At 59.8% G+C, this 21,653-nt stretch overlaps 2 protein-coding genes across 2 annotated transcripts; one reads left to right on the top strand and one right to left on the bottom strand.

Annotated features, from left to right (window-relative positions):
• Positions 1-10,453: 10,453 nt before the first annotated feature.
• PCGF2 (polycomb group ring finger 2) lies at positions 10,454-14,487 on the top strand (the record flags this gene model as incomplete). Its single annotated transcript, XM_084239418.1, has 9 exons — positions 10,454-10,565; positions 11,131-11,227; positions 11,505-11,560; positions 11,703-11,753; positions 11,961-12,069; positions 12,228-12,282; positions 12,370-12,465; positions 13,457-13,537; positions 14,045-14,487. 9 exons carry the CDS (start codon positions 10,454-10,456, stop codon positions 14,420-14,422), a joined length of 1,035 nt encoding a protein of 344 aa, XP_084095544.1. The 3' UTR covers positions 14,423-14,487.
• A 1,412-nt stretch (positions 14,488-15,899) lies between these two features.
• CISD3 (CDGSH iron sulfur domain 3) lies at positions 15,900-19,328 on the bottom strand. The gene is made up of 4 exons (XM_084238240.1): positions 19,271-19,328; positions 18,909-18,944; positions 18,328-18,447; positions 15,900-16,270 (listed from the first exon to the last, which is right to left on the bottom strand). The coding sequence occupies exons 1-4, from the start codon at positions 19,307-19,309 to the stop codon at positions 16,091-16,093; spliced, it is 375 nt and encodes a 124-aa protein (XP_084094366.1). The 5' UTR covers positions 19,310-19,328; the 3' UTR covers positions 15,900-16,090.
• Between the last annotated feature and the right edge of the window lie 2,325 nt (positions 19,329-21,653).

The raw sequence follows: 21,653 nt of genomic DNA, 5'->3' as shown, positions 1-21,653 counted from the left end.
TGGAGGCGCCTGGACGCCCCGAACTCCAGCTCTGAGATTAGCTGTGGGGCTTCAGAGGAGCCGCACCCCCCCTTCGGTCCTCACCGCGGTCCGCTCCCCTTTAAACTGAAGCCACTTCCTCCAAGAGGCCACCAGACCCTCTCCGCCTCCTGAGCCTCCACGACCTCCGCCCGCTTCTCGGTCCGTCCCCCTGCCCCGGCCCCCAGCTCACCATGATCGCGCTTGTACTGGGACCTCCAGTGGCCACAATCCCCGCAAGCCGGCTCTGACCCTCACCGCGCAACCACTCTCGCTGCTTCCTCTCTATTGGCTGGGAGGCGGACCCTTCCGGGGCACTTTGGCTTTCTAGTGGCTGTGCTCGGCTGTCAGTCACCAGGACAGGCAGTTTGGTTGAGAAGCCAAAACCGAGACCGGGAAAGAGGAAAGTGAACAGTCACTGCGAGTGCGGAAGAGCCTGCTGTCGCGGTGCATGCTGGGATCCCGAGGGACCGGCCGGCGGACTCCTGAGAGCCGCGCCGGACGTGCGCGCACGTGGGCTGGCGGCCGGGGGGCCGTCGGCGCGCGGCGCCCGCGTTGTTGCTGAGCCACACTGCATGGGCCGGGCGCCCTACGCCTGCTGGCTTGTTTCGTTTATTCATCCCAGAAAGCCCTACACGTATTGTGTGCCAGGCGCTGTGCTAGGCTCTGGACAGTCCCTGGCTAGAACGATGCCAAGTATTTAGGAGGCGCCCATTCCGTGTACGGTCAACGAGGCGGCGGGCTGGGGGTGTCCGTCGGGTACAGGGGTTAAGCTGCAAAGGTGACGTTGGAAGCCCGAAGGGATTTCTGCTCTTTCGGTCGCTCAGCAGGCCGACCTCCCGTATACCTAGTCTCAGAGCACCCCAAAAGGGGCGTTCTGGGTTGCCCCTTGGCTAAATTGGATCCCGAGGAAGTCGGCGACTACCCCTCCGAGAGCCGATGGAGGAGAGGGGCGCCTCCGCCTTCACCCTCGCGGGGATCGGGACCCTTGCGTTTCTCCTCAGGATTCAATTTCTGTTCTCGCTCCTGCGCAGACGCAGGCTCGCTTCCATTGACTCGGCTTGCAGCCACCCCGGCAGCTATCTCGGTCTCTGTGGCGCAATCGGTTAGCGCGTTCGGCTGTTAACCGAAAGGTTGGTGGTTCGAGCCCACCCAGGGACGCTGTCTTTTCTGCTCCTGTGAAGTGAGGGCAAGAAAGAAAAATGCCCCTACGGCTGAGAAGCCAAATTTTGTGTTGAAGTAGCAGAGAAAACACTTTTCCTGTAGTAAACCAGACAGTCATTGTGATGGAAAATTCGTTGTTGTTCAATCAATGATGGGATAATGTCTCTGGTTCTTCCCTCCACCGCCTCCCTGTCTCTGCCTCCCTCCCCAGGCTGAATTGCTGGAAAAGCAGACAGCTTTTTGTCTTACTGGGGAATTCGTTCCAGGTTGCATCTTTCCTAGGTTCAAAATGAATTTGCAGAGGAGGTTGGACAGTTTTCCATTGTCTACCTCAATCGATGTTACAATCTCAAAATATTGTAATTGGAAGGAAAGAAAGCATGACAAAGGCAGAGGCAAACTGAGGGGTGAAGAGAAAGGTGAGGAAGGGAGAACACACAGCTGTGGTATACAGGGAGAAAGACTGACAGGGACAGAAAAATAGGCGGGGTGAGTGGGAGCAAGACCCCAGGGAAAATGGAGGGAAAATAGAAGCATTTAAGGAAAACAACAACAAAGCATATTGTTTTCTAAAAATACACACAAGGAAGTGGAAGGAGGATGGAGAAATAGAAGCAAGAACTAACAAAGAACATTGTTTTGAGGGAGAAAGGAATAAAGGACACACAGGTAAAGACAGACAGAACATCTCCAGAGGAGCCGCCCTCTCCTACTATTTTCATCTTCCAATGAGAAACCTCTATGAGAAACCAAGTGGCTCTTGGTATGCGCCAGAAAGCATCACCTGGATTTCCTGTGTCCTTGCCTTCTGGGAACTTCTAGCCTGTGACAGACACAGTGACTCTTCTGGACAGCTGGAAGACACCGAAATAACACTAACACAGACTGGATGGAGAGGGAAGCACTGGCGCCTAGGGATGCGCAATCTAGGGCACAGGATGGAGCCTCCACTTGCATGGAGGGTCTAAGCAAAGGGCTCTCTCAAGTAGTTCCTTTGCACATTTGGTCTCTCCTCATGAGTGGACTCAAGAGACCACTTCTGAAATCCCTCTGGGGGGTCACTGACCCTGAGCTGGTGCTCACTGATGGGTGGGGTAAAGCAGAGGGGTACACTGCCCTGGTTGCTAAGGGAAAAGGCTGTGTCGCCCTCCCTTTTTGCCCCCACTGCCGGTGAGCACCATGCGGTCAGAAGCTCCTGCTCATGAGCTGGGGGTCCTCTGTCTACCGACAGCATTTCACAGCGACATGTAACAGGTGCTTCTTTTTCAGAAACCATGGAAATTCAGATGTGGCGAAGGTTGGGTCTGAGGTTCTCCTGATAAACCAAAAAGGCCAGGGATGTGGAGAGTGGTCACCCAAGACAGAAATGACTAAAATTAATAAAAAGTGTTAGGGTCACTGGGGTCTTCTGCGTGCTGCTCTGTCTTGTGGTTTGCTCATCACTGGCGCTTACTGTCTGCGGAAGGAGCGAAAGGACACCTGGCCGGGCACCGCGGCCTCCTCAGGCAGCAGTCCAGGATTCAAGGGTGGAGGCAGGGACTCAGGGACCTCAGCCCTCTTCCTGCTAGCGGATGCCTCCACCCGTCTCCCCCACAGCCCCTGGGTGCCCCTATGAAATGTGGGTGAGACTGAGATTTTCACGAGACCCCTACAAGTTTTCACTGCTCGGGATCCTTCAGCCCGAAAGGAGTGGTAGACCGCGAGAGACCGCACTTGCTCCCCGGGGGCGGCTGGGGGACATAGGAAGTTGTTCAAGTTTTCTCTGGCCGTGGCCAGGACGCAGGAGACACATTACCAGGGGCAGTGGGCGCGGCAAACTCCGGGTCTCCGCACGCAGGACTGGGCAGCAGGTTACCGGGTCCTCCCGCGCCCTGCTCCCGCGGGGTCTCGGGCCACCCCCTCCGGGGCGATCTCTCCCGCCCCCCCCCCTTTCTCCCCGCCCCCATGCGGCCGGTGTGGACTGAAGGCTGAAGCCGGGGTCACGGGGCGGCCAGTGTCCGCAGACCTCCTGGTCGCCGGCCACAGGGTGAAAGCGTTCGGTCCCCCGGCCCCAGCTTGGGTCTGCCCGGGTTGGAGGGAGGTGGCGGGGGGCAGGCGCTCCGAAGCTGCCGAAGATTCATCTCCTAATTTCCCAGCTGGAGCCACCCACCCCCCGCCAGTGCGCTTAATGGCGCTTCTGGCCGGAGAACCCGGCTTTTTGGAGGGACAGACCCAGGGACCATCGGCAATAAATCTTGCATAACGAATAGGCGAATCGACCGTCCTAAGGAGGCCGGCCCGCGGTGTGGCCGTCACAGGGCATCGATCGGCTTCCCCGGCGCCGGCCTGCGCCTCTCCCGGCTGTTCCAGGCCTCCCTGCTGGTGCCCACCTCCCGCGGGGAGCCGCTGGGGACGCGCGGCCGGGCGCGGGCGGAGCCGGGAGCCGCGGGCGGAGTGGGCCGGCCCCGCCGCTGCGCCCTCGCAGGATCCCGCCGGGCAGAGCGCGCCGCGCACCGGCGAGAAACGCGCGGACTCGCGCTGGCGGGGGAAGAGCGCGGGCCCGCTTTCCTGCCCCGGGGCCTCCTTTTCTGGTCTTTGGGGGCCTCTCCAAACCGGCCGGGTTATTGTGTCCCGGGCCGGAGCCTGAGCTGGGTCTGCAGCTCGTCCCTCGCCCCAGCTTGCGCTCTGCTCTCCTCGGCCCCAGCTCGCCGGGCGCGGCCTCCTGCCCTGCAAGCGGCGGGCGCGGGGGACCCTCGGGGGCCTCTCCGCCCGGCGGGGTCCCGGGCACGGCGCTTCAGAGCCGGCGATCGGGCCGACCACGGGGGAAGGGGTGGGGGAGACACTCCGCGCAGATGCAGTTATTCATTTTACGGAGGGTCACTCAGAGTGAGTGAGAATAACCCGGACGCGTGGCCCGAGGCGTCGCGTTCCCCGCCCCGCCCGAGCCCAGCAGGGCCTTTCGGTCGAGGCCCAGGTGACCGACGGCAGCTCGAGCCACACATCGGCCGGGGCCTCATTTCACCGTCTTCCAGGAGCCCCAGTTAGGGGTGGGGATCGCAGGGTCAAGGGGCGGGGGGGTGTGTGTGTGTGGGGCGCACACAGATTTGGGGGGGAGGGGAGGGATTAGTTCTGAGGGTAACAAAAGAGGGTGCATCTTCCAGGGTTGGGGGCTGCTGGGGAAAGGGGAGGTGGTGTCCTAGTTTGGGGGCCCCGTGGGGGGCAGTCGCGTTAGCCTTCCCCCCTCTTTCTCATGCCCTCTCTGCAAACACCCCGAAGGAATGAGGTCACGTGGGTGAGTGGTGGGCGGGACTACTCTTGTCTGGAGGAAAAAAGCCATTTTGTCCCCCCCCGCCCCGATCCCTCCCCTCCCCCCGTCCTCTCCCCTCTCTCCCCTCCCCTCTCTCCCTCCCACCCCAAGCTGCTTTCACAAACTCCTTCCTCGCCATAGGTTTCTCCCCTCCCGCCGCCGGGGCGTGCGACTCGGTGCGGCCCCCCTCCCCTCCCCTCCCTCCCTCCCTCCCATCCCCCTCCCCGAGACCCGTCGGACCCCGAGCCCAGGTAAGCAGACGCGGACGCCCTTTCCCTCGCTGCTGCGCCCCGCACCCTCGGGGGCCGGCCTGGGGGCCGCCCGCCTCCCCTCGCCGCCCGCGGGAGGGCGCGCCCCGGGAGCCCGGCCTGCCGCCCGCGTCCCCGCCGGTGCCGCCGGCCCCGCTCCCCGCTCGCCCCGGCCGCCTTTCTCCCTTTTTCTGTCCCTTTTTGCCTTTGCTCCCTTCCAAGATGGCCGAAGTGGATTTCCCCTTTTAGTGATTTGGCGTCTCCCTCGACCACCACCTCTTTGTGCCGCAGCCTTGCTCCCGAGGTAGCGGGGGTGGGGGGCGACGGTCCGAGGCAGCCGTGGGGCCACCGGCTGCGCCCCGGGGCGATCGCCGCCCGCCGGCCCCCCCCCCCCGAGCCGGGGCAGCCCCGGGCTCAGCCCCCGGGGCTGGGGAGGGGTCGCTCTCTGGCGCCCCGGGCTCTGGGGCGTCGCGGGCGCGCGGGCACTTGCGGCCGGGAGGAGAGGGACCTGGTCCTTGGGTTGCTGGGGGCCGGGGGAGGGCGCTCTTCGCCGCCTGGGTCCTTGTCCTCTGGGCACCTCCCCCAGCCGGTCCCTTTCCCCCCGTCCTGATGCTGGGCGCCCCGCCCCCTCCCGAGCCTCCTCCGGAACACCCCTCCTCGGGCCCCGCCGAAAGTTTGGCTCTAGGGAAGGTAGGAGCGGCCACCCGGCAGCTGGGGTCCTGATCCTCCGGCCCAGGACCCTGGGGAGGCCAGGGCGGAGGGAGGAAGATTAAAGATGGGAGGAGGCTGATCGCGACATTTTTTCTCGCCCGTGGAGGCAGGAGGGTCTGATGGGCCAGCCCCTGTCCCCCTGGGGAGCAGGGCGGTCCCCTCCTTCTTTGGACCTTCCTGCTGCCAGCTCTGAGGGGATGAGATCCCCCAAGCAGACACTCCCTGCCCCTCCTGTCTCCACGGTGGGCCCCGGCATGCCTCTCCCCCTCCCCCACTGCCCCCATCTGCCCAGAACTGCTCCGGGTGGCTTGAGGTGGGGAAGGAGGCGGCCCGGGGGTGGTGAATGTGCCTGTGAATGTTGTGGAAGTGTTACCCCGCGCTTTGCGCTGCCCCCTGGTCTTTGTCTCTCGGAGTACCCCACCTTCCCCGCATCAGTCTCTCCAGGGCTCCCCATCACTGGAGGGGGACTCCTGGTCGTCTCTCACTCCATTCTGATGCCACCTTCTCTGGGTCTCCTGCAGTTTGTTGCTGAAGCTAATTTCTCTCCTTCCTCCCCCTCGCCACTCTGTTCCAAGGTGCTAGTACTTGGAGAAGGAGCATAAAGCCAGCTCTGTTGCAGCCTTTTGGTGGGGAGGTTTTCCCAGGGGTTCCCTGACTATGAGTTGGGGGTTGAGGTCTTACAGCTGATGTTGGAATGAAGCAGGAAACAGACCCCAGCTGAGACCAGGGACTCAGTGCCGAGTCCATGCCTAGCTGGAAGGGGTTCAAGTTGAAGTCTTGGGGGTTGGGCAGGAAGAGGGGGTCTCTGCTGCCTCTGGCCTTGTCTAAGAGATCTTGGTTGATGAAGCTGTTGCCATGGGAATGGAGGGAGGAAGAGTTACATCTTTGTGCAGGTCAGATGCCCACCCCACTCCTCCAGCCTCTGGCCCTCTGAGTGGAGGTTGGGAGCTGCACTGCCTTTGTTGCTAGAAGAAGAGGTGTGTTATGATTTACCCTGGATGGACCAGGGATGCACAAAAGGTTAGTGTGTGTTTGCTGCCCTGGTTTCAGCCAGGGATGTCTGACTTGGGGCTTCTGGATGGGGTGGGTGGGAGGTAGTTGTGCATCTGGCAAGTGTGGGCCTGGCTCTGGTGTGGCTGTCTGTGTGATGGGTTGTGTCTGGCCAGTGTGTCTGTGTATGTGTCTGGCCAAGTGCCTGTCTGGCCGCGGTGGAGGGGTCGGGGAGAGGTATGATGTCTGTCTGGACTGTGTGTTGTGAGTGTAAGAGAGATGGAGGGGGTGTGTCTGTCTGTGCATATGTGTGTGTATACCTGGCAGTGTGTAGCTGTGTGTATATTTTGGATTTTGTCTTTGTGTGATGGTGGAGGTGGGAGGGTGGCATGAGCCCAGTTTGAGGAGGCTAGATCCCTTTTCCATGCTGGGGGTGGAGGAGCAAATCCTTGCATGTCACCAGCCAGAGCCAGGCTCCCCCTGCGTGCCACAGAGTGCCACATGCACACACATACCCAGGGTTTGCACAGTTGAATGCACACTGCTGGGGGAGGAATGGCTTCTGGGATCATTGCTGCCGTGTTGCCTCAGTTTACCTTTTTGTACCATGGAAATTGGGTAAGGCAATTAGCCTTTGCCCCCTCTTTCTATTTTGAGATGAGAATGTGTGCTGATGGTCTTGAGGGCCGGACTTGCTCACTGAGTGAGTGGTCTTCTGCCAGCTGTGTCCTTCACCTCCCACTGGCCTGGGTGCTGGCATGAGGAGCACTGGAATGGGATCAGGCGGTTTCTGGTTCTAGAACTCCACTGTGTTGCTGAATGACCTTGGAAGAGTCACTTTCTGAGTTTCTTCGGCTGTAAAGTAAGAGGATTGGACAAGATGCTCTCCAAGATCCCTTGTGCCTCTGCAATTCTAGATACCTGGATGTGACCTTGAGTGACTTCCCAAAACCTGAAGATTTGCTAGGGAAGGATTTGGGCTAATCTCATTTGGAAAAAGATGGAGCAAAGAATGCGATAGCCGGGCATCTGAAGGCGTGCAAGGGACCTCTGGGTTACCAAAGACTGTTTCTGCAGGGGAAAGTGAAAACACTGGACAGCCAAAGCCCTGCATTCCAGGGAGCGTCCAGAAAGAAACTGGTTAGAATGGTTTCTAGAAGTCGGGGGTTTTGAGGATGGAGAAAAGAAACGCCAGGCTTGGATGGAGGAGTTGGGATGGGGTGCTGGATGCTGCTCCTGTCCTGTCACTTTGGCTAAGACCTGCCCCCCAGGGCTCTTGCCCTTGCAAAGACTGTTTGGGGACAGAACTTGGTCCCGGCTGGGGGAAAGGACTGAGCGTGGGAGATCAGCGCTCAGGTTCATGGCGGGCATGTAGCTGGGACTGACCTGTGAAAGCCTCCAGAGCGCCACAGCGGCCACTTCCAAATGACCCTTGGTCTCGCTTTTCTGCTTCTTGGGATCTGTGTGTCCCTCAGGTTGTTCCCATCTTCCAGTCTCTTCTTTGAAACGATGACAGCTGGAGGTTCAGCTACCATCGCTCCTTTTCCCTCCTTCCCACAGCACCCCAGCCAGTTGCAGCTGGGGAGGAATTGTGTGTCTGGAATGTGGGGCCCTGAGGCCTGGTGGAGTGGGGGAGATGGGGAGGGGGTGCAATGGGGGAACAGAGCTCCTGTTTACAGTTGTTCTTGGCACCTGCTGACAGGGCCCTGCAGGTAACCATGGCAATCAGGTGAGGAACCAATCAGTGCTTCTCCCCACCCCCAGCCCCAGAGGTACCCATCTGAGGCCCCTGGGGATGCTGGGGGAGCAGGGAGTGTAACAAGGGGACTCGGTTTCTTCAAGGGGAGAAGGAGGAACACATCCTCCATAAGAGGAGGAACACATCCTCCTCTTGCTGTCGCTGAGCCTGTGGGTCTAGAAAGCAGCTTGAGGGACAGTCTTGGTCTGGATTCTTGCAGATGGTCGAGGAAGTGAGAGGGTGAGGGTCACAGCCTGCCTGGTGGGGCCGGACAGGAGTTCTTAAGAGCAAGTGTCTGTTTTGAAAACACAGCGAGTGTGAATGAGGTGGCTCGGGCAGCGGCAAATGCCGGTGCTTGTGTGCATGTGTGTGTGCTTGTGTGTGTGTGTGTGTGTGTGTGTGTGTGTGTGTGAGTGTGAGTGTGGAAGAAAGGAGGGTGTATGAGACGCATAGCAACCTGGACCCCCCGCATTATGAGACCCCAGAATGTTTTGTTTCCGACTCTGCACGCACCCGTAGCCCAGGTGGACACGGACCCCAGGGGCCGGGCAGTCCCGCGGAGCGCCTTCGGAGGCCCAGACGGCACGAACACGTCCGACGGCGACTCCGCACGCTCAGCAAGACAGCGCTTGGAGTCTGTTCTGCCCTCTGGATGGTTGTGATAATATTTGGGCATCTTGCCAGGAACAGGGTTACTATGGAAACCACCAAACAGTGGAGTAGCCAGCAAGCCTCCTGTGTAATTGTGAAGGGGGGAACCTATGCTGGGAGGGCTGGCGAGGCTGCCTGTGTGGGGCGGGATCCCCTTTCCTTCCTCCGGCCGGGTCTGCGGGCCTGGGCCACTGTGTCCTGCTGGCTCCCCGGACTTGGTGGTCCTCCGTCGGCCCTGCAGCTCCGTGTCTCTCCCACGTGTCTCTCCATCTCTTTCGGCCTTTGGCCAGGCTCCCTGTGCCTCTGGTGGCTGTTTGGGTCCTGGCCAAACTCATCCTGGGGTCTCTATAGAAACTGCTGATCCCGGCTGTGAATTTCTGGTCCTAGAAAACCCAATGTGGTGGCTTTAGAAAGCTTCTGGAAAGGAGAGAAGGGCGTGTGTTGTAAAGGAGCAGTGGGGGCTTGGCCACCCTCCCGGAGCCCAACCCTTGGGCTTTCGCTCTGGGAAGAGGCGGGATGGTGGCGGGCGGCCGAATCCCGTCTAGGTGCAGGTTCAATTTCTATACTAAGAAGTGAGCACGTGAGCCGATCCAGAGCTGGGCTCTGCCTGGCCTCTCTGGACTGGGCTGGGGCCGGGCTGGGTGCTCGGGTGGGCTGGGGACAGAGAACTTGGCTTCGCTTTAGCAGGCATCGCCGAGAGCCCAGCCTGATGTTGGCCGGCCGGCGGGCAGGTGGCGGTGTCCACTTGGGAAATCCCTGTGTGTGAGGACAGGGGGTCCTGGAAGGTGTGTACCCAGGAGCTTGGTGCAGTGGGCTGGCCCTCGGGTCACGGTGGGCGCCCTCCTAGGGAAGGGGCAGTTACCTGTGGGGTCCAAGCTGGAGCTGTGTGTTCCCATCTTTGGTCATGTAAGCAGCGTCCTCAGTATTTCCTGCCCGAGGACCAGACCTGGAACCTACGTGGTCAGTGGACAGTGGGTTTCCAGGGAGCCTCTCCTGGGGCCGGGGCTGGCTGAGAGCCAGCTGGACAGTGATGGGGTGCCCTCTTGATCCTCAGGCAGCTTGTGCCCACCGTGTTCCTAGGCAAGGCCTCCTGGAAGGGTGGGTGGGATGGAATGAGGGTAGGATGGAGAAGAAAGACCAAGTCAGGACCTTGCAACTGGACAGAGAGGGTGAGAGGGACAATCTACTCTTTCCCTTTCCTTGAGGTTCAGGGCTGCGGCTTGTTTACCTGATTCCTCCTGGCTCCTAGCACTCACCTGAGTGCATGTAGATTGAGCTCAGAGACTTTGAAGCCCTCTGTCTCTTCCGTTCTCCTGCTTCCCCACAGCCTCTGGAGAGCTGTACACAGCGGTTCTTCCCGGGCTGTGACCCCAGGCTTCCCTGCTGCTCCCGAAGTACAGCCTGACCTTGTTCCTCAAGGTTGTGTGAATCTCCAGAGCCCGCAGCACCCAGTGGACACTCAGGGCCAGAGGTCCGGCCCGTGCGTGGGCTCGGTCTGGCCTTGCAGGCAGAGAGGAAGGGCCTGCGACTTGGGGAGATGCTGTGGTGGGGAGTGGGGCGCGGTGGAGAGGGAGGGGCTCTCGAGCCAATCCCACTTTCACTTCCCAGGGTGCCGCTCCCCAGCCCCCCGCCCCCCACCCCGGCATCATGCATCGGACCACACGGATCAAAATCACAGAGCTGAACCCTCACCTCATGTGTGCCCTGTGCGGGGGGTACTTCATCGACGCCACTACCATCGTGGAGTGCTTGCATTCCTGTGAGTTGGTGCATGGCTGATTGGCAGGATGGGTGGCCTCCGCTGGGGTTGGCAAAGCACTGCGCGGGTGAGGTCCCGTGCAAATCCCCGCCCTAAAGAGCAGGAGGGCTCCCACGTCACAGGGGGGCTGCCCGGAGGGGAAAGGGCAGTTTCAGCCTAGAAGTGGAATTCAGGGACTGTCTTCTGAGATCTCAGTTTTCTGCTTGAATCACTGTGACTGAAATTGTGCCCCCTGGGACACAGGTGCCCCTGGGTGGCAAGGGGTCAAGCACCCCGGGAGGTGTTTAACAGGCTGACTCTTGCTTTGTACTCCTTTGGGGGACTTGGGGCTCGCCTTGTGCTACTACTGGGCGCTGGCCACTTCCACTCAGATCTGTCCTCCCCCAAGGAGGGAGAAGGGACCGCTCGCTATTCGTGTCAAGCAGGACCAGGTGGGGCCTTTGAACAGGCCTGAAGGCGGGGACAAGGGAGAGAAGGGACACCTGATTTGGAGCGGAGGGTGTGGTGTTGGCCCTGGGCTATGAAGGGGGCTCTGATTTGCCTCCCTCTCTCCACACCCCCCAAGTCTGCAAGACCTGCATCGTGCGCTACCTGGAGACCAACAAGTACTGCCCCATGTGTGACGTGCAGGTTCATAAAACCCGGCCGCTGCTGAGCATCAGGTGGGCCTGACACTGCCCCTCCTGCTCACGCTGATCCTGACCTCTGGGCCAGTGTCCCTCTGTTCCTCGCCCTCCTTGCTTCCTGGAGCCACGTGGGGGTGGGAGCACTGGCCACCTCCCTCCGAAGTTGCATCCAGCTGGTTGAGAGGGGAAAAGACCTGCAGGGAGCCCAGTGCCTGGGCCCTGGGTCTAAGGAAGGGAGGTGGGCAGCAGGGTTCCCAGGCTGGGGAGATCAGGGAGGGTGGTTGCTTAAAGACCCCTGTCCATTTTTCCCCAGATCTGACAAAACCCTCCAAGACATCGTCTACAAATTGGTCCCTGGGCTTTTTAAAGGTATCTACCCAAAAAAACCAAAACCAAAAACAACCCAAATTGAATAAATAAAGGTATCTATCTACTCACCCTTCCACTTACTGCCTACTGCCCCCCACTTCCCAACCCGCTGCTCCCCATTCACCCCACTTCCTTCTTCCAGATGAGATGAAACGGCGGCGGGATTTCTATGCAGCGTACCCGCTAACAGAAGGTGAGCTGTTCGCCAGCACCGTCGTGTGTGTGCGCGCCCCGGGCCTGGCATCAGGGGCTGGAGCGGCCCAGCCCTGAGGGTGGGTGCACTGGGCTGTCCACTGCCGCCTGAGGGTGGCTGGGCCCACCCCGCTGAGCCCCAAGATTCCCTGGGTGGGGCTCCTTCCCCCTTCCTGGGCCAACGCCTCAGAGCTCTGTCCTGCCGCAGTCCCCAATGGCTCCAATGAGGACCGAGGCGAGGTCCTGGAACAGGAGAAGGGGGCTCTGAGCGATGACGAGATTGTCAGTCTCTCCATCGAGTTCTACGAAGGCGTCAGGCAAGTCCGGCCTACAGCTGGTCCTTTCGGGGTTCTAGGCTGGGCTGTCTCTTCCCATATTTCCTGGGGGGAAAGGGTGTCTCCCGGAGGGCCTTCTGGGTGTGTGTTAGGGGATCCTGCCTGCTCCACAGCTCCCAAGTTTCATGTTCTTCCCCCAGGGACCGGGAGGAGAAGAAGGGCCCCCTGGAGAATGGCGATGGGGAGAAGGAGAAGGTGAGTGTGGGGGCGGCCCGGGAGTGGGATGTGGGCTGGGAGAGAGTGCTGGGTGGACCCCAGCCTCGAGTGCTTCTTCCCCAGCAGACAGGGGTGCGCTTCCTGCGATGCCCGGCAGCCATGACCGTCATGCATCTCGCTAAGTTTCTTCGCAACAAGATGGATGTGCCCAGCAAGTACAAGGTGCGCTCTGGGCCCTTCGAGACAACATGTGGTGCGGGGGTATCTGACTGTCCGTGCGTCTCGGCCATCGTTGAACTGGCTGGGCGGGCCTGTGTGGCTGTGAAACTGAGCCCAGGGAGAGGGTAATTGAAAGCAAGGACAGAGCGTCTGCATCCGTTGAAATCAGTGTGCAGAGATACACAAGACCAAGATGGTGTGTGTGTGTGTGCATGTAAGTGTACACATGTGATTGCACACTCAGAACTGTGGCAGAGGTGTGTGTGCGAAATACAGGGCCTTATCTGGGGCCAGTTGGCTGAAGGAAGGGCAGCCTGGGATTCCAGAGGAGCTCTAGGACGTTGCTTCTCCAACTTGAATGCATCTGTGATTCCTTAGAGATCGTGTTAAAATGCAGATCCTGGCACAGTAGATGCAGCATTTCTAGCGAGTTCTCAGGTGCTGCTGCTGCTGCTGGTCAGCGGACCACACTTCAAGTACCACGGCTCTATGTTAGCAGATCCCAAACTTTCCCAAACCTGTGAGGAGCTCTAAATCCTGACTCACGTCCTCTGAGGCAGAGCCTGTGTGTGTGAATATGTGTGCGTGTGTGCTCGTGCACGTGTGCACACAAGTGTTGGTATTTTAAGCCCCCTGGGTGATTTTATCCTGCAGCAAGAGTGAGAACCAGTCCTCCTGATCCTGCCCACCTGGGCCTTTTTGCTCACTGGCTCCTCTGGGCCCTGCCAGAGACAGAGGGAACCGGGCGGCTGTGTGGCTGACCGGGGGAGAGGGTATTAAAGACGTGAGCTTCTTCTCTGCATCCCTTCCCCCTGGTGGTCTGGAGTTGGGACAACTGAGATAGTCAAGGCAGGTGCACCATGAGACTCTGGAGTAGTGGGGGATACCTGCAAGTCCCATCGCCCCGCCTCCTCACCTTCCCAAGAGTCCCGGTTTGGATCCTCTTTGCTAAATGGCCCAGCCAGGGTCATGGTGTCCTCCCTTCCTCCTCCAGGTGGAGGTGCTGTACGAGGACGAGCCACTGAAGGAGTACTACACCCTCATGGACATCGCCTACATCTACCCCTGGCGGAGGGTGAGCCGCTGGGCTGGCACCGGCGGGCAGGACCGGGAGGGCACCTGGCATTGGCTGCGGCCGCAGTGACCACATGGGCTGCCCTGCTCTAGTCAGTGTCCAGTGTTCCATGAAACTGGGCGTGTCTAGGCGCCCCGACGCGCGAGGGCAGCCTCCGGGCTGTCTCGCTGATGACCCCCCACACTCAGCACAGAAAGGACCCTTTGGCAGTTCACATGGCCTGACTGGGGGTCGGCAGAGGGTCTGGTAGCCCCTGCGTTCTGCTCTGTGTGCTCCTTCTCCTTTCACTCAAGTCTCTGGTCTTCTGCGTCCTTCCTGCCTCAGGTCTTTGGGTGTCCCCTACCCTGGCTAGCTCCCCTTCTCTCCTGGGTCTTTCTCGCCTCCAAGGTTCAGCCCCTTCCTTGCTTTCTTCCTGCTTGGGACTGGGGGTAAGGTTGGGGGGCTGCCTCCTTAGCCTCCCTCCTGATACCCTCCCCTTTCCTGCCTTTCTCCTCCCCCTCCCTGCAGAACGGCCCTCTCCCCCTCAAGTACCGTGTCCAGCCGGCCTGCAAGCGGCTCACCTTGCCCACGGCGCCTACCCCCTCCGAGGGCACCAATACCAGCGGGGCATCTGAGTGTGAGTCTGTCAGCGACAAGGCTCCCAGCCCTGCCACCCTGCCGGCCACCTCCTCCTCCCTGCCCAGCCCAGCCACTCCCTCCCATGGTTCTCCCAGCTCCCACTGCCCCCCAGCCACCCACCCTACCTCCCCCACTCCTCCTTCCACCGCCAGTGGGGCCACCACAGCTGCCAACGGGGGCACCTCAAACTGCCTGCAGGCACCATCCTCCACCAGCAGGGGGCGCAAGATGACTGTCAATGGAGCTCCTGTGCCCCCCTTAACTTGAGGAAAGGGACCTTCTCCCTCCTTTCCAGCCATGTCTCTCCACCCCTCCACTTTTTCTGGGCCCCCTTTTCCACCTCTTCTACTTTCCCCAGCCCCTTCACCTTAGGGGTGGGGGGAGGGTTTTATAAATAAATCTCTATATATATGTACATAGGTAAAACCAAATATACATACTTATTTTCTATGGACCAGATTAATTTAAATGCTACAGGAAACAAACGTGTGTGTGTGTGTGTGTGTGTTGGGGTGTTCATTTTTAGGGGGTTTCGTGTAATTTTCTCTGCTCTTTTGGGGGTGCCTAGAGGTGGCCTGGAGGAGCCACTGGAGGCTTGGGAACACTGCCCATCCTTCGGTTTCCTAAGGCAGGTGGGGTGTTGGGCCGTTCTCAACAGCCCCCCCAAAGCTTTAAGCATAACTTAACTGTATGGGGTCCACCTTGTTTCTCCCCCATCTTGGCTGCTGGCCTGCCCCAACTGGTGCCCTTCCCCCCATTGTTGAATGTCCAGAGACTCACTAAGACAGTGCCTTTTACCATGCAGCTTACTCCCTGCTTCTGAGGAGCAGCGGGCAGTGGGGCAGGTGTCTCCCTTACCTCCTCATTCAGTGCAAACTTTGTGCAGAGAATAAATAGTTCAGCCCTCCCCCTTGGCCCTCCCCCTAGTGTGTGTGGCCTTTGCATCCTTTATCTGGTGGGAGAAAAGACTGAAGCCACAGGGAGGCCTTGGCCCTTAATTCTACTGTGGCTTTAGGATTGTGAACCATTTCACCCCCTCTGGCCCCCTGCCCCCCTCCCAGGAACCCTCAGGAGCAAGGCTGGTGGTAGTAAAGTCTTACCTGGGGACCTGGAGGGGAAAGGTGGAGTGGGGCTGATCTCTGTGAAGCACAGACCCCCAGATTTAAGGCCACAGCCCTCCAGCCCCTCCTCCACCTCCAGCTGTGGCCAAGTCAGGAAAGAGCAAAGACAGAGGCATGTAAAAGCACAAGAGAGAAACCCTTCAGCTCTGACCTCAGCTTCCTCCCAAGAGGTCAATGGCCCACCCCCTGAGGGGCAGACCCCAACACACCCCTGCTCACCATTTTCCTCCAATGTACATAGATCACATGGGGAGGGGATTAGGAGGCAGAACTGCCACAGCCTAGGTGTTGGGTTGGGGGCGCCCCTCCACCTTTGTGTTTGCACCTGTCCTGTGTCTGAGGTGCTGTGACTGTATCCTTCTGCCCTGGGACGTTTGTATCTCCTGGCTTTGTAATAAATGCTGCATACTCTCCGAGCCTGTAGTTCTTTGGGGGAGGGGGGCAGGGAAAGGGCGGGGGTCCCCTGGCCGCCTCCCCGGGGAGGGGGGTTTTATGGACTGAACATGCCCTGCCCCTCTGGGGTCTGTCAGGTGCCCTCTGCCCCACACAGGGATGGGCCGTGCACCTCCCGCCAGTGACAACTAGAACACACTGCCGCGGGGACAAGCCTTTAATGCCATCATCACACCAGCCAGCCTTAAACCAGGCTCTGTTTGCACATGCCCAGGTCCGAGACCTCAGGTTCTGGAGAACAAGCCCTAGACAAGCCAGCTGCCGGTACTGGGTCCCTGGAGGACCCCTTTTTGGGCTCAGCATTCCATTTCCCTCCCCACAAAGGAGGTGCTAAGGCCCCTGGGGCCGGGCAGCAGCTACCTCAGAGTGGGGAGCCCACTTCTGCCTTTTGTACCCGCTCACTCCTGTGGGTGCCGTCGCAATATGGGGGCTTCTGGGTGGCCTTGCAGGTACAGAGGGCCACTGTGCGGGTCTCCTGGGCCTTGAACTTGAGTGGAGATAAGCCAGTGCGTTGGAAGAAGTGGGACCCATCACAGAAGGGCTGGTGAGAGAAAGAGAAGTTAGAGACCCAACCTACCTGCTGGGCTGGGCAGGCCTGGCAGGGGCAGAGTACAGGGTTAACTTAGGGCCCAGGTTCCTGAATGTGACTGCCTGGGTTCACTAGCCAGGGGAGCTCTTTATGTGAATGCTAGGAAGGGTAGAATTGTTCTGAGGAAATAAAATATGCAATGGTTATGAGCTTTGCCTGCAGTAGGTGTTCATTAAGTAGGAGGCTTTATAGCATTAGTCTTTGGGGGACCCTGAAGGCCTGACACAAGGACGGAATTTTCAAGGTGAACTGGGACCTTGAATGCTTCTACCAGTAAGATGTGTTGATTTCAGCAGCTGGTTGATAAAATTCATCTTCCCCACATTCTGAAGGACCATGGAGAGGAGGCCTGCATGCCTCACGGTGCTGCTTTAAGACTGGGGTATCAGGGCCTCCCTGGTGGTGCAGGAGGTTGAGTGCCGCACTGTGAAGCTGCCCATAGCCTCTACAGTGCGGGTTTGATCCCGGCCAGCCAGCGAGAATCCCACATGGCGCAGCAGACCTCTCCTGTCTTGCCCTCTGCTCCCCTCAGCAGTGTATTTCGTCAGTCTGCCTGTTCTGTTCCCCACTCTGTCTCTGGTGAATAGTCTCACCCTCCCGCGCATCTGGCCTGTACCCTGGTTCTTGTATAATTAAACCAATGTTTAAGAAAAAAAAAAAAAAAAAGACCTGGGTATCAGCTACCAGGCTGGGGATTGAACTCATGCTGCAGTGGCTGCTGACAGTGTCATAGTGCTGCAACTTAACCCCTTACGCCACCAGGGGTGACCCACATGCACGGCAGACCTCGCCCACTGCTCCCCTCAACAGTGTATTTCAGTTGAGCCGCATGTTCTGCTCCCCACTCTGGTGAATCCTCTCACCCCCTGCCATGTCTGGCCTATACCCCAGTTCTTGTATGCATAAATAAATCTCTAAAAAAAAGACTAGGGTATCAATTTTGTTTGGCTCTAGGAAAGAACTGGGCATATTCGAGGGACGGGCTGTTCCTAGAGGGAAGCAGATGTCTCTGTGAACTGGCCGCCGGGTGCGGGAACATGCTCCCTGTCCTGAAGGTGTTGGAGGGACTCTTGTTAATGGAAACTGAGGCCCAGAGAAGTGCCCAAATTTGTTAGTAGCAAAGCTGGAGCCAAGGCCTCTTGACATGGGGTCAGGATGGGGCAGGCAGAGAGCTGGGGGAAGTGCACAAAGGAAAATCTGCCCTCTGTCCCAGGAAAGCTGAAGCAGGGAGGTGCCCAGTGCCCACCTGGGCTAGGCCCCACCTGGCCTGGGCCTTCTTAGCGCACTCCACCTTGTGAGCAAAGTCCCCTGCAAATCAGGTGCAGAGCTGAACTAGGGACTCAGGCTGGTGAGAACACCACAAGGCTCAGAGGAACACAGCGGAGAGCTCAGCTTGGGAAGGAAAGGGGCCTGGGGGCTAAGACTATGGGGCAGGGTCCTGCTGGATCCAAGGCTCCTGGGGCAGAAGGGAGGTGGGGGCAGGCAGCGGGGCAGAGACAGGCTTCAGTGGCCGCTGCCAGCCAGGAAGGACAGGGCAGCTGAGAAAGGGGAGGCCCTCGGGAGGCAGAGGAAGCTCTGCAGGGCACCTGAGCAGTCTTCCCAAAGCTGGGGTCCAAAGTCCGGGAACTTTCAGCCCAGATGCTTCCTGGAGGGCGGAAGGTGGGGAGAGAGAAGAGTGTCTCTGGGTGCTTAAGAGAGTGTGTGTGGGTGTGGGTGTGGGTGGGGGGAGCCTGAATGTGCTTGTGAGGAAGAGGGAGTACCAGGAGCCCCGATCCTGCGGTCCACACCTGGCCCTGTGACTCGAGTTTCTGCTCTGATCTCATCTCAAAGGGCAGGTGCAGAGAACAGGGACCTTGAGACTGTGGGTGGTGCTGACCCCCAGTCTCCTCTGCCATCTCTCAGGTGTGTGGGAGGAAAAGAGGTACATTTTGGGCAGGAGCTCCCAGGAGACACTCAGCTGTGCCTAACCAGGGGTGCTGATGCCAGTGCGAAGGTGGAGAGTCTCTCACCTGCTTCTTGCTCCGGCCGCACACACACCACCTGTAGGTTTTTCCAGCTACCAGCTCCACTTTGATGGGTGTCTTCAGGGCCACCACAGACTTAGCTGGGGATTTGGGGAACCACCGAGCCTGCGGCAAAGATGAGAACCGGGTCAGTCCAGGCCTTAGAAGCACTTTCCTGCCCATGGCCTCATCCAGGTCCAGTTTCCCACTCACCTGCGTTTGTAGCCTGGTGAGGCTGATCTGATGCCAACCACAAGCACATTCCCCAGCACCCAGGAAGACCCCCGAGCTCCAGCCCACGAGGACTCTCAAGTTTCACATCCAGCAGCTTCCCCCAACCCTGGCTCCCACCCTGGTGCTGGGCAGGGAGCAGGGTTCTACCAGCCAAAGCAGAGCCAAGAGCCCCTGGGGTTCTCGGGCACCAGTGATCCCAGCGCAGAAGCCTGGTGCCCTCTGGTCCACCCACCTCTCCAAGCAGGAGCTGGGAAGCTGGAGGCAGGGCTGACCTTTTCTGGCTCAGGTCTCTGGTCTCTACCTTTGGGGTGTCTAGGGGACTTGCGGAGGGAAAGGGAAAAGGGGGTGCTTACCAGCCAGGAGGCGATGCCCCGCCTCTGGTTCAGCATCTGCAGGGCACGCAGGCCATCAGGACACGGAAGTTTGGAAACAAAAATCTATCAGTGCCAGGAGCGGACTTCCAGAGGGAAGTCACGGGGGCGGGGGAGAGTCGCCGGCGCGGAGGACGCGAGGGGAAAACGAGGGTGAGAGAGGGGAACCCCAGGAGAGGAAGGCGCTTCGCGGGGCAAGTGCTGGCGCCTGGCGGGCGCTCAGGAAGGGGTGCAAAGCGCCGGGCGACGCCGGGACTGGCGGGGGGGGGGGCGAGCCGAGGGACAGGCAGGGCGGGGCTCGGGGGGGAGCGGGCAGGCCCGAGACGCGGGGCGCGGGGGCTCACCCAGGCCGCCGGCCGCAGGAGCAGCCCCGCGCCGCCCATGCCGGCCCCACCGCGTCGCCAGGCCGGCTCCGCCCCGCGCGGGGTCACCTTCCCGCTTCCCCCGCCTCCCTCCCGCGCCGCCCCGCCCCGCCCCGCCCCGGCCCGGCCCGGCCCGCCCCGCCCCGGCCCAGAAGACGCCGCGGGCTTGGCGCGGGGAGGGCGGGGGCCGCGCGGGGCGGGCATCCCCGGCCGCCCGGAGCGCGCCCGCCCCGCAGCCCGCACGCCCCCCACCCCCCGGGAGTCTGGAGGGAGCCGCCAGGCCGAGCCGCCTCTCCCGGGCCCCCGTGTGAGCGGGACTCCCCCCGGAGCCGCCTCCCCGCGGAGCGGAGGCCGCGTCCCCTCGCCCCCCGCGGGCCCGGCCGCGCGCGCGCCCGAGCGGGAGGCCCCGGCGCGTCTGGTCTCTGAGCTACGTGGACTCTCCACGCTGAAGGAAACGTGAGAGAGCAGACCCCACCCCAGCCGCGGCCGGCATGCCCCCCCTTTCCCGTCAATAAAGCCACACAATACGGCGTCTCTCTGGACTTTTTTTTTGTAAAACATTCTTTTATTAAAAGAACAAGTGCTGTTTACGAACTGCCCTTCGTACAAATAACATCCGTTATACAAAGATACAAGATCCCGGTGATGCACAATTCCAGGCTTGGGGGAAGGGGGACACTGCCTTTTGGGCTGAGGATATAAAGGTTTTAGAAAGAATGAAAAAGAAGCCCCTGGGTTTGCAAACTGTGGCTTCCCCTCCCTGCTCCCCTGGGAAGGGTCTGCTACATTGAGAAGGGTGGGGCGGATGGCGGTGAGGCAGAGCTCGGGCCTCCAGTCCCAGGTCGGGCTGGAGGAAGAGAACACTGGGGCCAAGACAGCAACCCTCAGGCCCCACTTTTCAGTAGATCAAGTCAAAGTGGTCAGGAGCCAGACCCACTTTGAATCTGGATTGATGTGATGGAGGGAGGCTGGGAAATACTGTACCCTGCCATCCCCCAAATGCCCAGGTGAAGTGACCTTACTCCCTCCAGACACCTCTCCCCAGGAAAACAAGTTTGGGACAATTGGGAGAGCTGCAGGCCCGAACCCCGGCCCACGGTGTGCTGAGGCTGGCGGCTGGCCAGGGGAACCTATCTTCGAAATCCTGCCAGCATTTCCAGTTCAGCGCAAGGGGAGTGTGGGGTTAACCTTCTCAAAACTGGCCCCTGACGCTGGCTCCCCTTTCTAGGCCTTCCCTTGGAGTAGTCCCCAGAACTCAGGACAGCAATGGGCAGGGGTCCTTTCACCAGCCTCAACATAAGGACACCTGGAGGCAGCAGGAGATCCAGGAGCCTGAGGGGGAAACTCACACACACAAATAGGTAAAACTTTAAAAAAAAAAAAAAAAAAGGCAACCTTTAAAGTGTCATTTTCTATGGAGAGGATCCATGAGCTCTGAGCTACCATGGTCAGGGCTACACAGATACCCCCACCGGGCACGCCCTGCACTCACACCACAATCGCATACACAGGGCCAGCCAGCCAGGGGTGGGTGCCAGGGGTGGGCAGGAGAGCCAGAGACCAGGAGGTCAGGGCCCTGAGGGCTGGTCCCGGCTCTGCCCCCCAGGCTTGGAGTTATCACCTGTGACTCGAGCTGGCCCACACAATCTCTAAAAACAGGTCCCTTCCAGCGGACACTCACACCATGACCTCAAGGCTGGACTGCGGCTCCGCACCCACACCCCATTCACAGCTCCTCCTGAGCGTGCACAGAGCTCCAAGCACAGGTCTTTTCACACTCTGCTTCCGCCCCAAACCCACATCCTTCCCCTCCCCCTAGACGAATGACCTACAAATCTGCATCTCCTCCCCATCCAAATACATCCTGGAAAAAGACCCGAGGCTGGGAGGGGCTGAGGCCAGGATAGCCATCCCCTGACCTGCGCTGAGATCCAGCTCCCTCAGAGGATCTCCACACTGCTCCTATTATAAAGCTCCTTCAAAAGAAGGAAATGCTGCTACTATCATCACGCCCACCCCACCCTCCAGCCCCTCACTTGAGAGACAGCCCCAGTTCTTCCCCAGCCTGGGTCCTTCAAATCTCACCTGACTACCTGCCACTGCACCCCAGTATGGGAAAGATGGAGAACACAGACTCGAGAGATGAAAACCTGGGGCTGGGGCGGGGGGAGGGGGGAGTCTTGGTTCCAGTGCATTAATCATTTGGACCTCTCACAGCAGTCCTGGAGCCCTTCCCTCACCATCCAGAACAGAAGTGGACTTGAGCGCTAAGTGGCCAGCCTTGGGCCAGGGCGTGGGTATGAATGGGCAGCTCTTCTAAAAATCTCTCTGAGGGTTCTTTTCTTTTCAGTGGTTTGGGGGCAGG

This window comes from Talpa europaea (genome assembly GCF_964194135.1).
Source record: "Talpa europaea genome assembly, chromosome: 7".
Taxonomy (NCBI): domain Eukaryota; kingdom Metazoa; phylum Chordata; class Mammalia; order Eulipotyphla; family Talpidae; genus Talpa; species Talpa europaea.
Note: the sequence above shows the minus strand (reverse complement) of the source record. Positions and strands in the feature narration are given on the sequence as shown.

What these genes read in the sequence shown, in the direction of transcription:
- CISD3 (XM_084238240.1), bottom strand. Translation starts at nt 19,309, where the DNA reads ATGGGCGGCGCGGGGCTGCTCCTGCGGCCGGCGGCCTGG. An exon ending in GGGGCATCGCCTCCTGGCTG is followed by an intron (nt 18,448 to 18,908) that starts GTAAGCACCCCC and finishes TCTTTGCCGCAG; the next exon opens with GCTCGGTGGTTCCCCAAATC. An exon ending in GCGGCCGGAGCAAGAAGCAG is followed by an intron (nt 16,271 to 18,327) that starts GTGAGAGACTCT and finishes TTCTCTCACCAG; the next exon opens with CCCTTCTGTGATGGGTCCCA.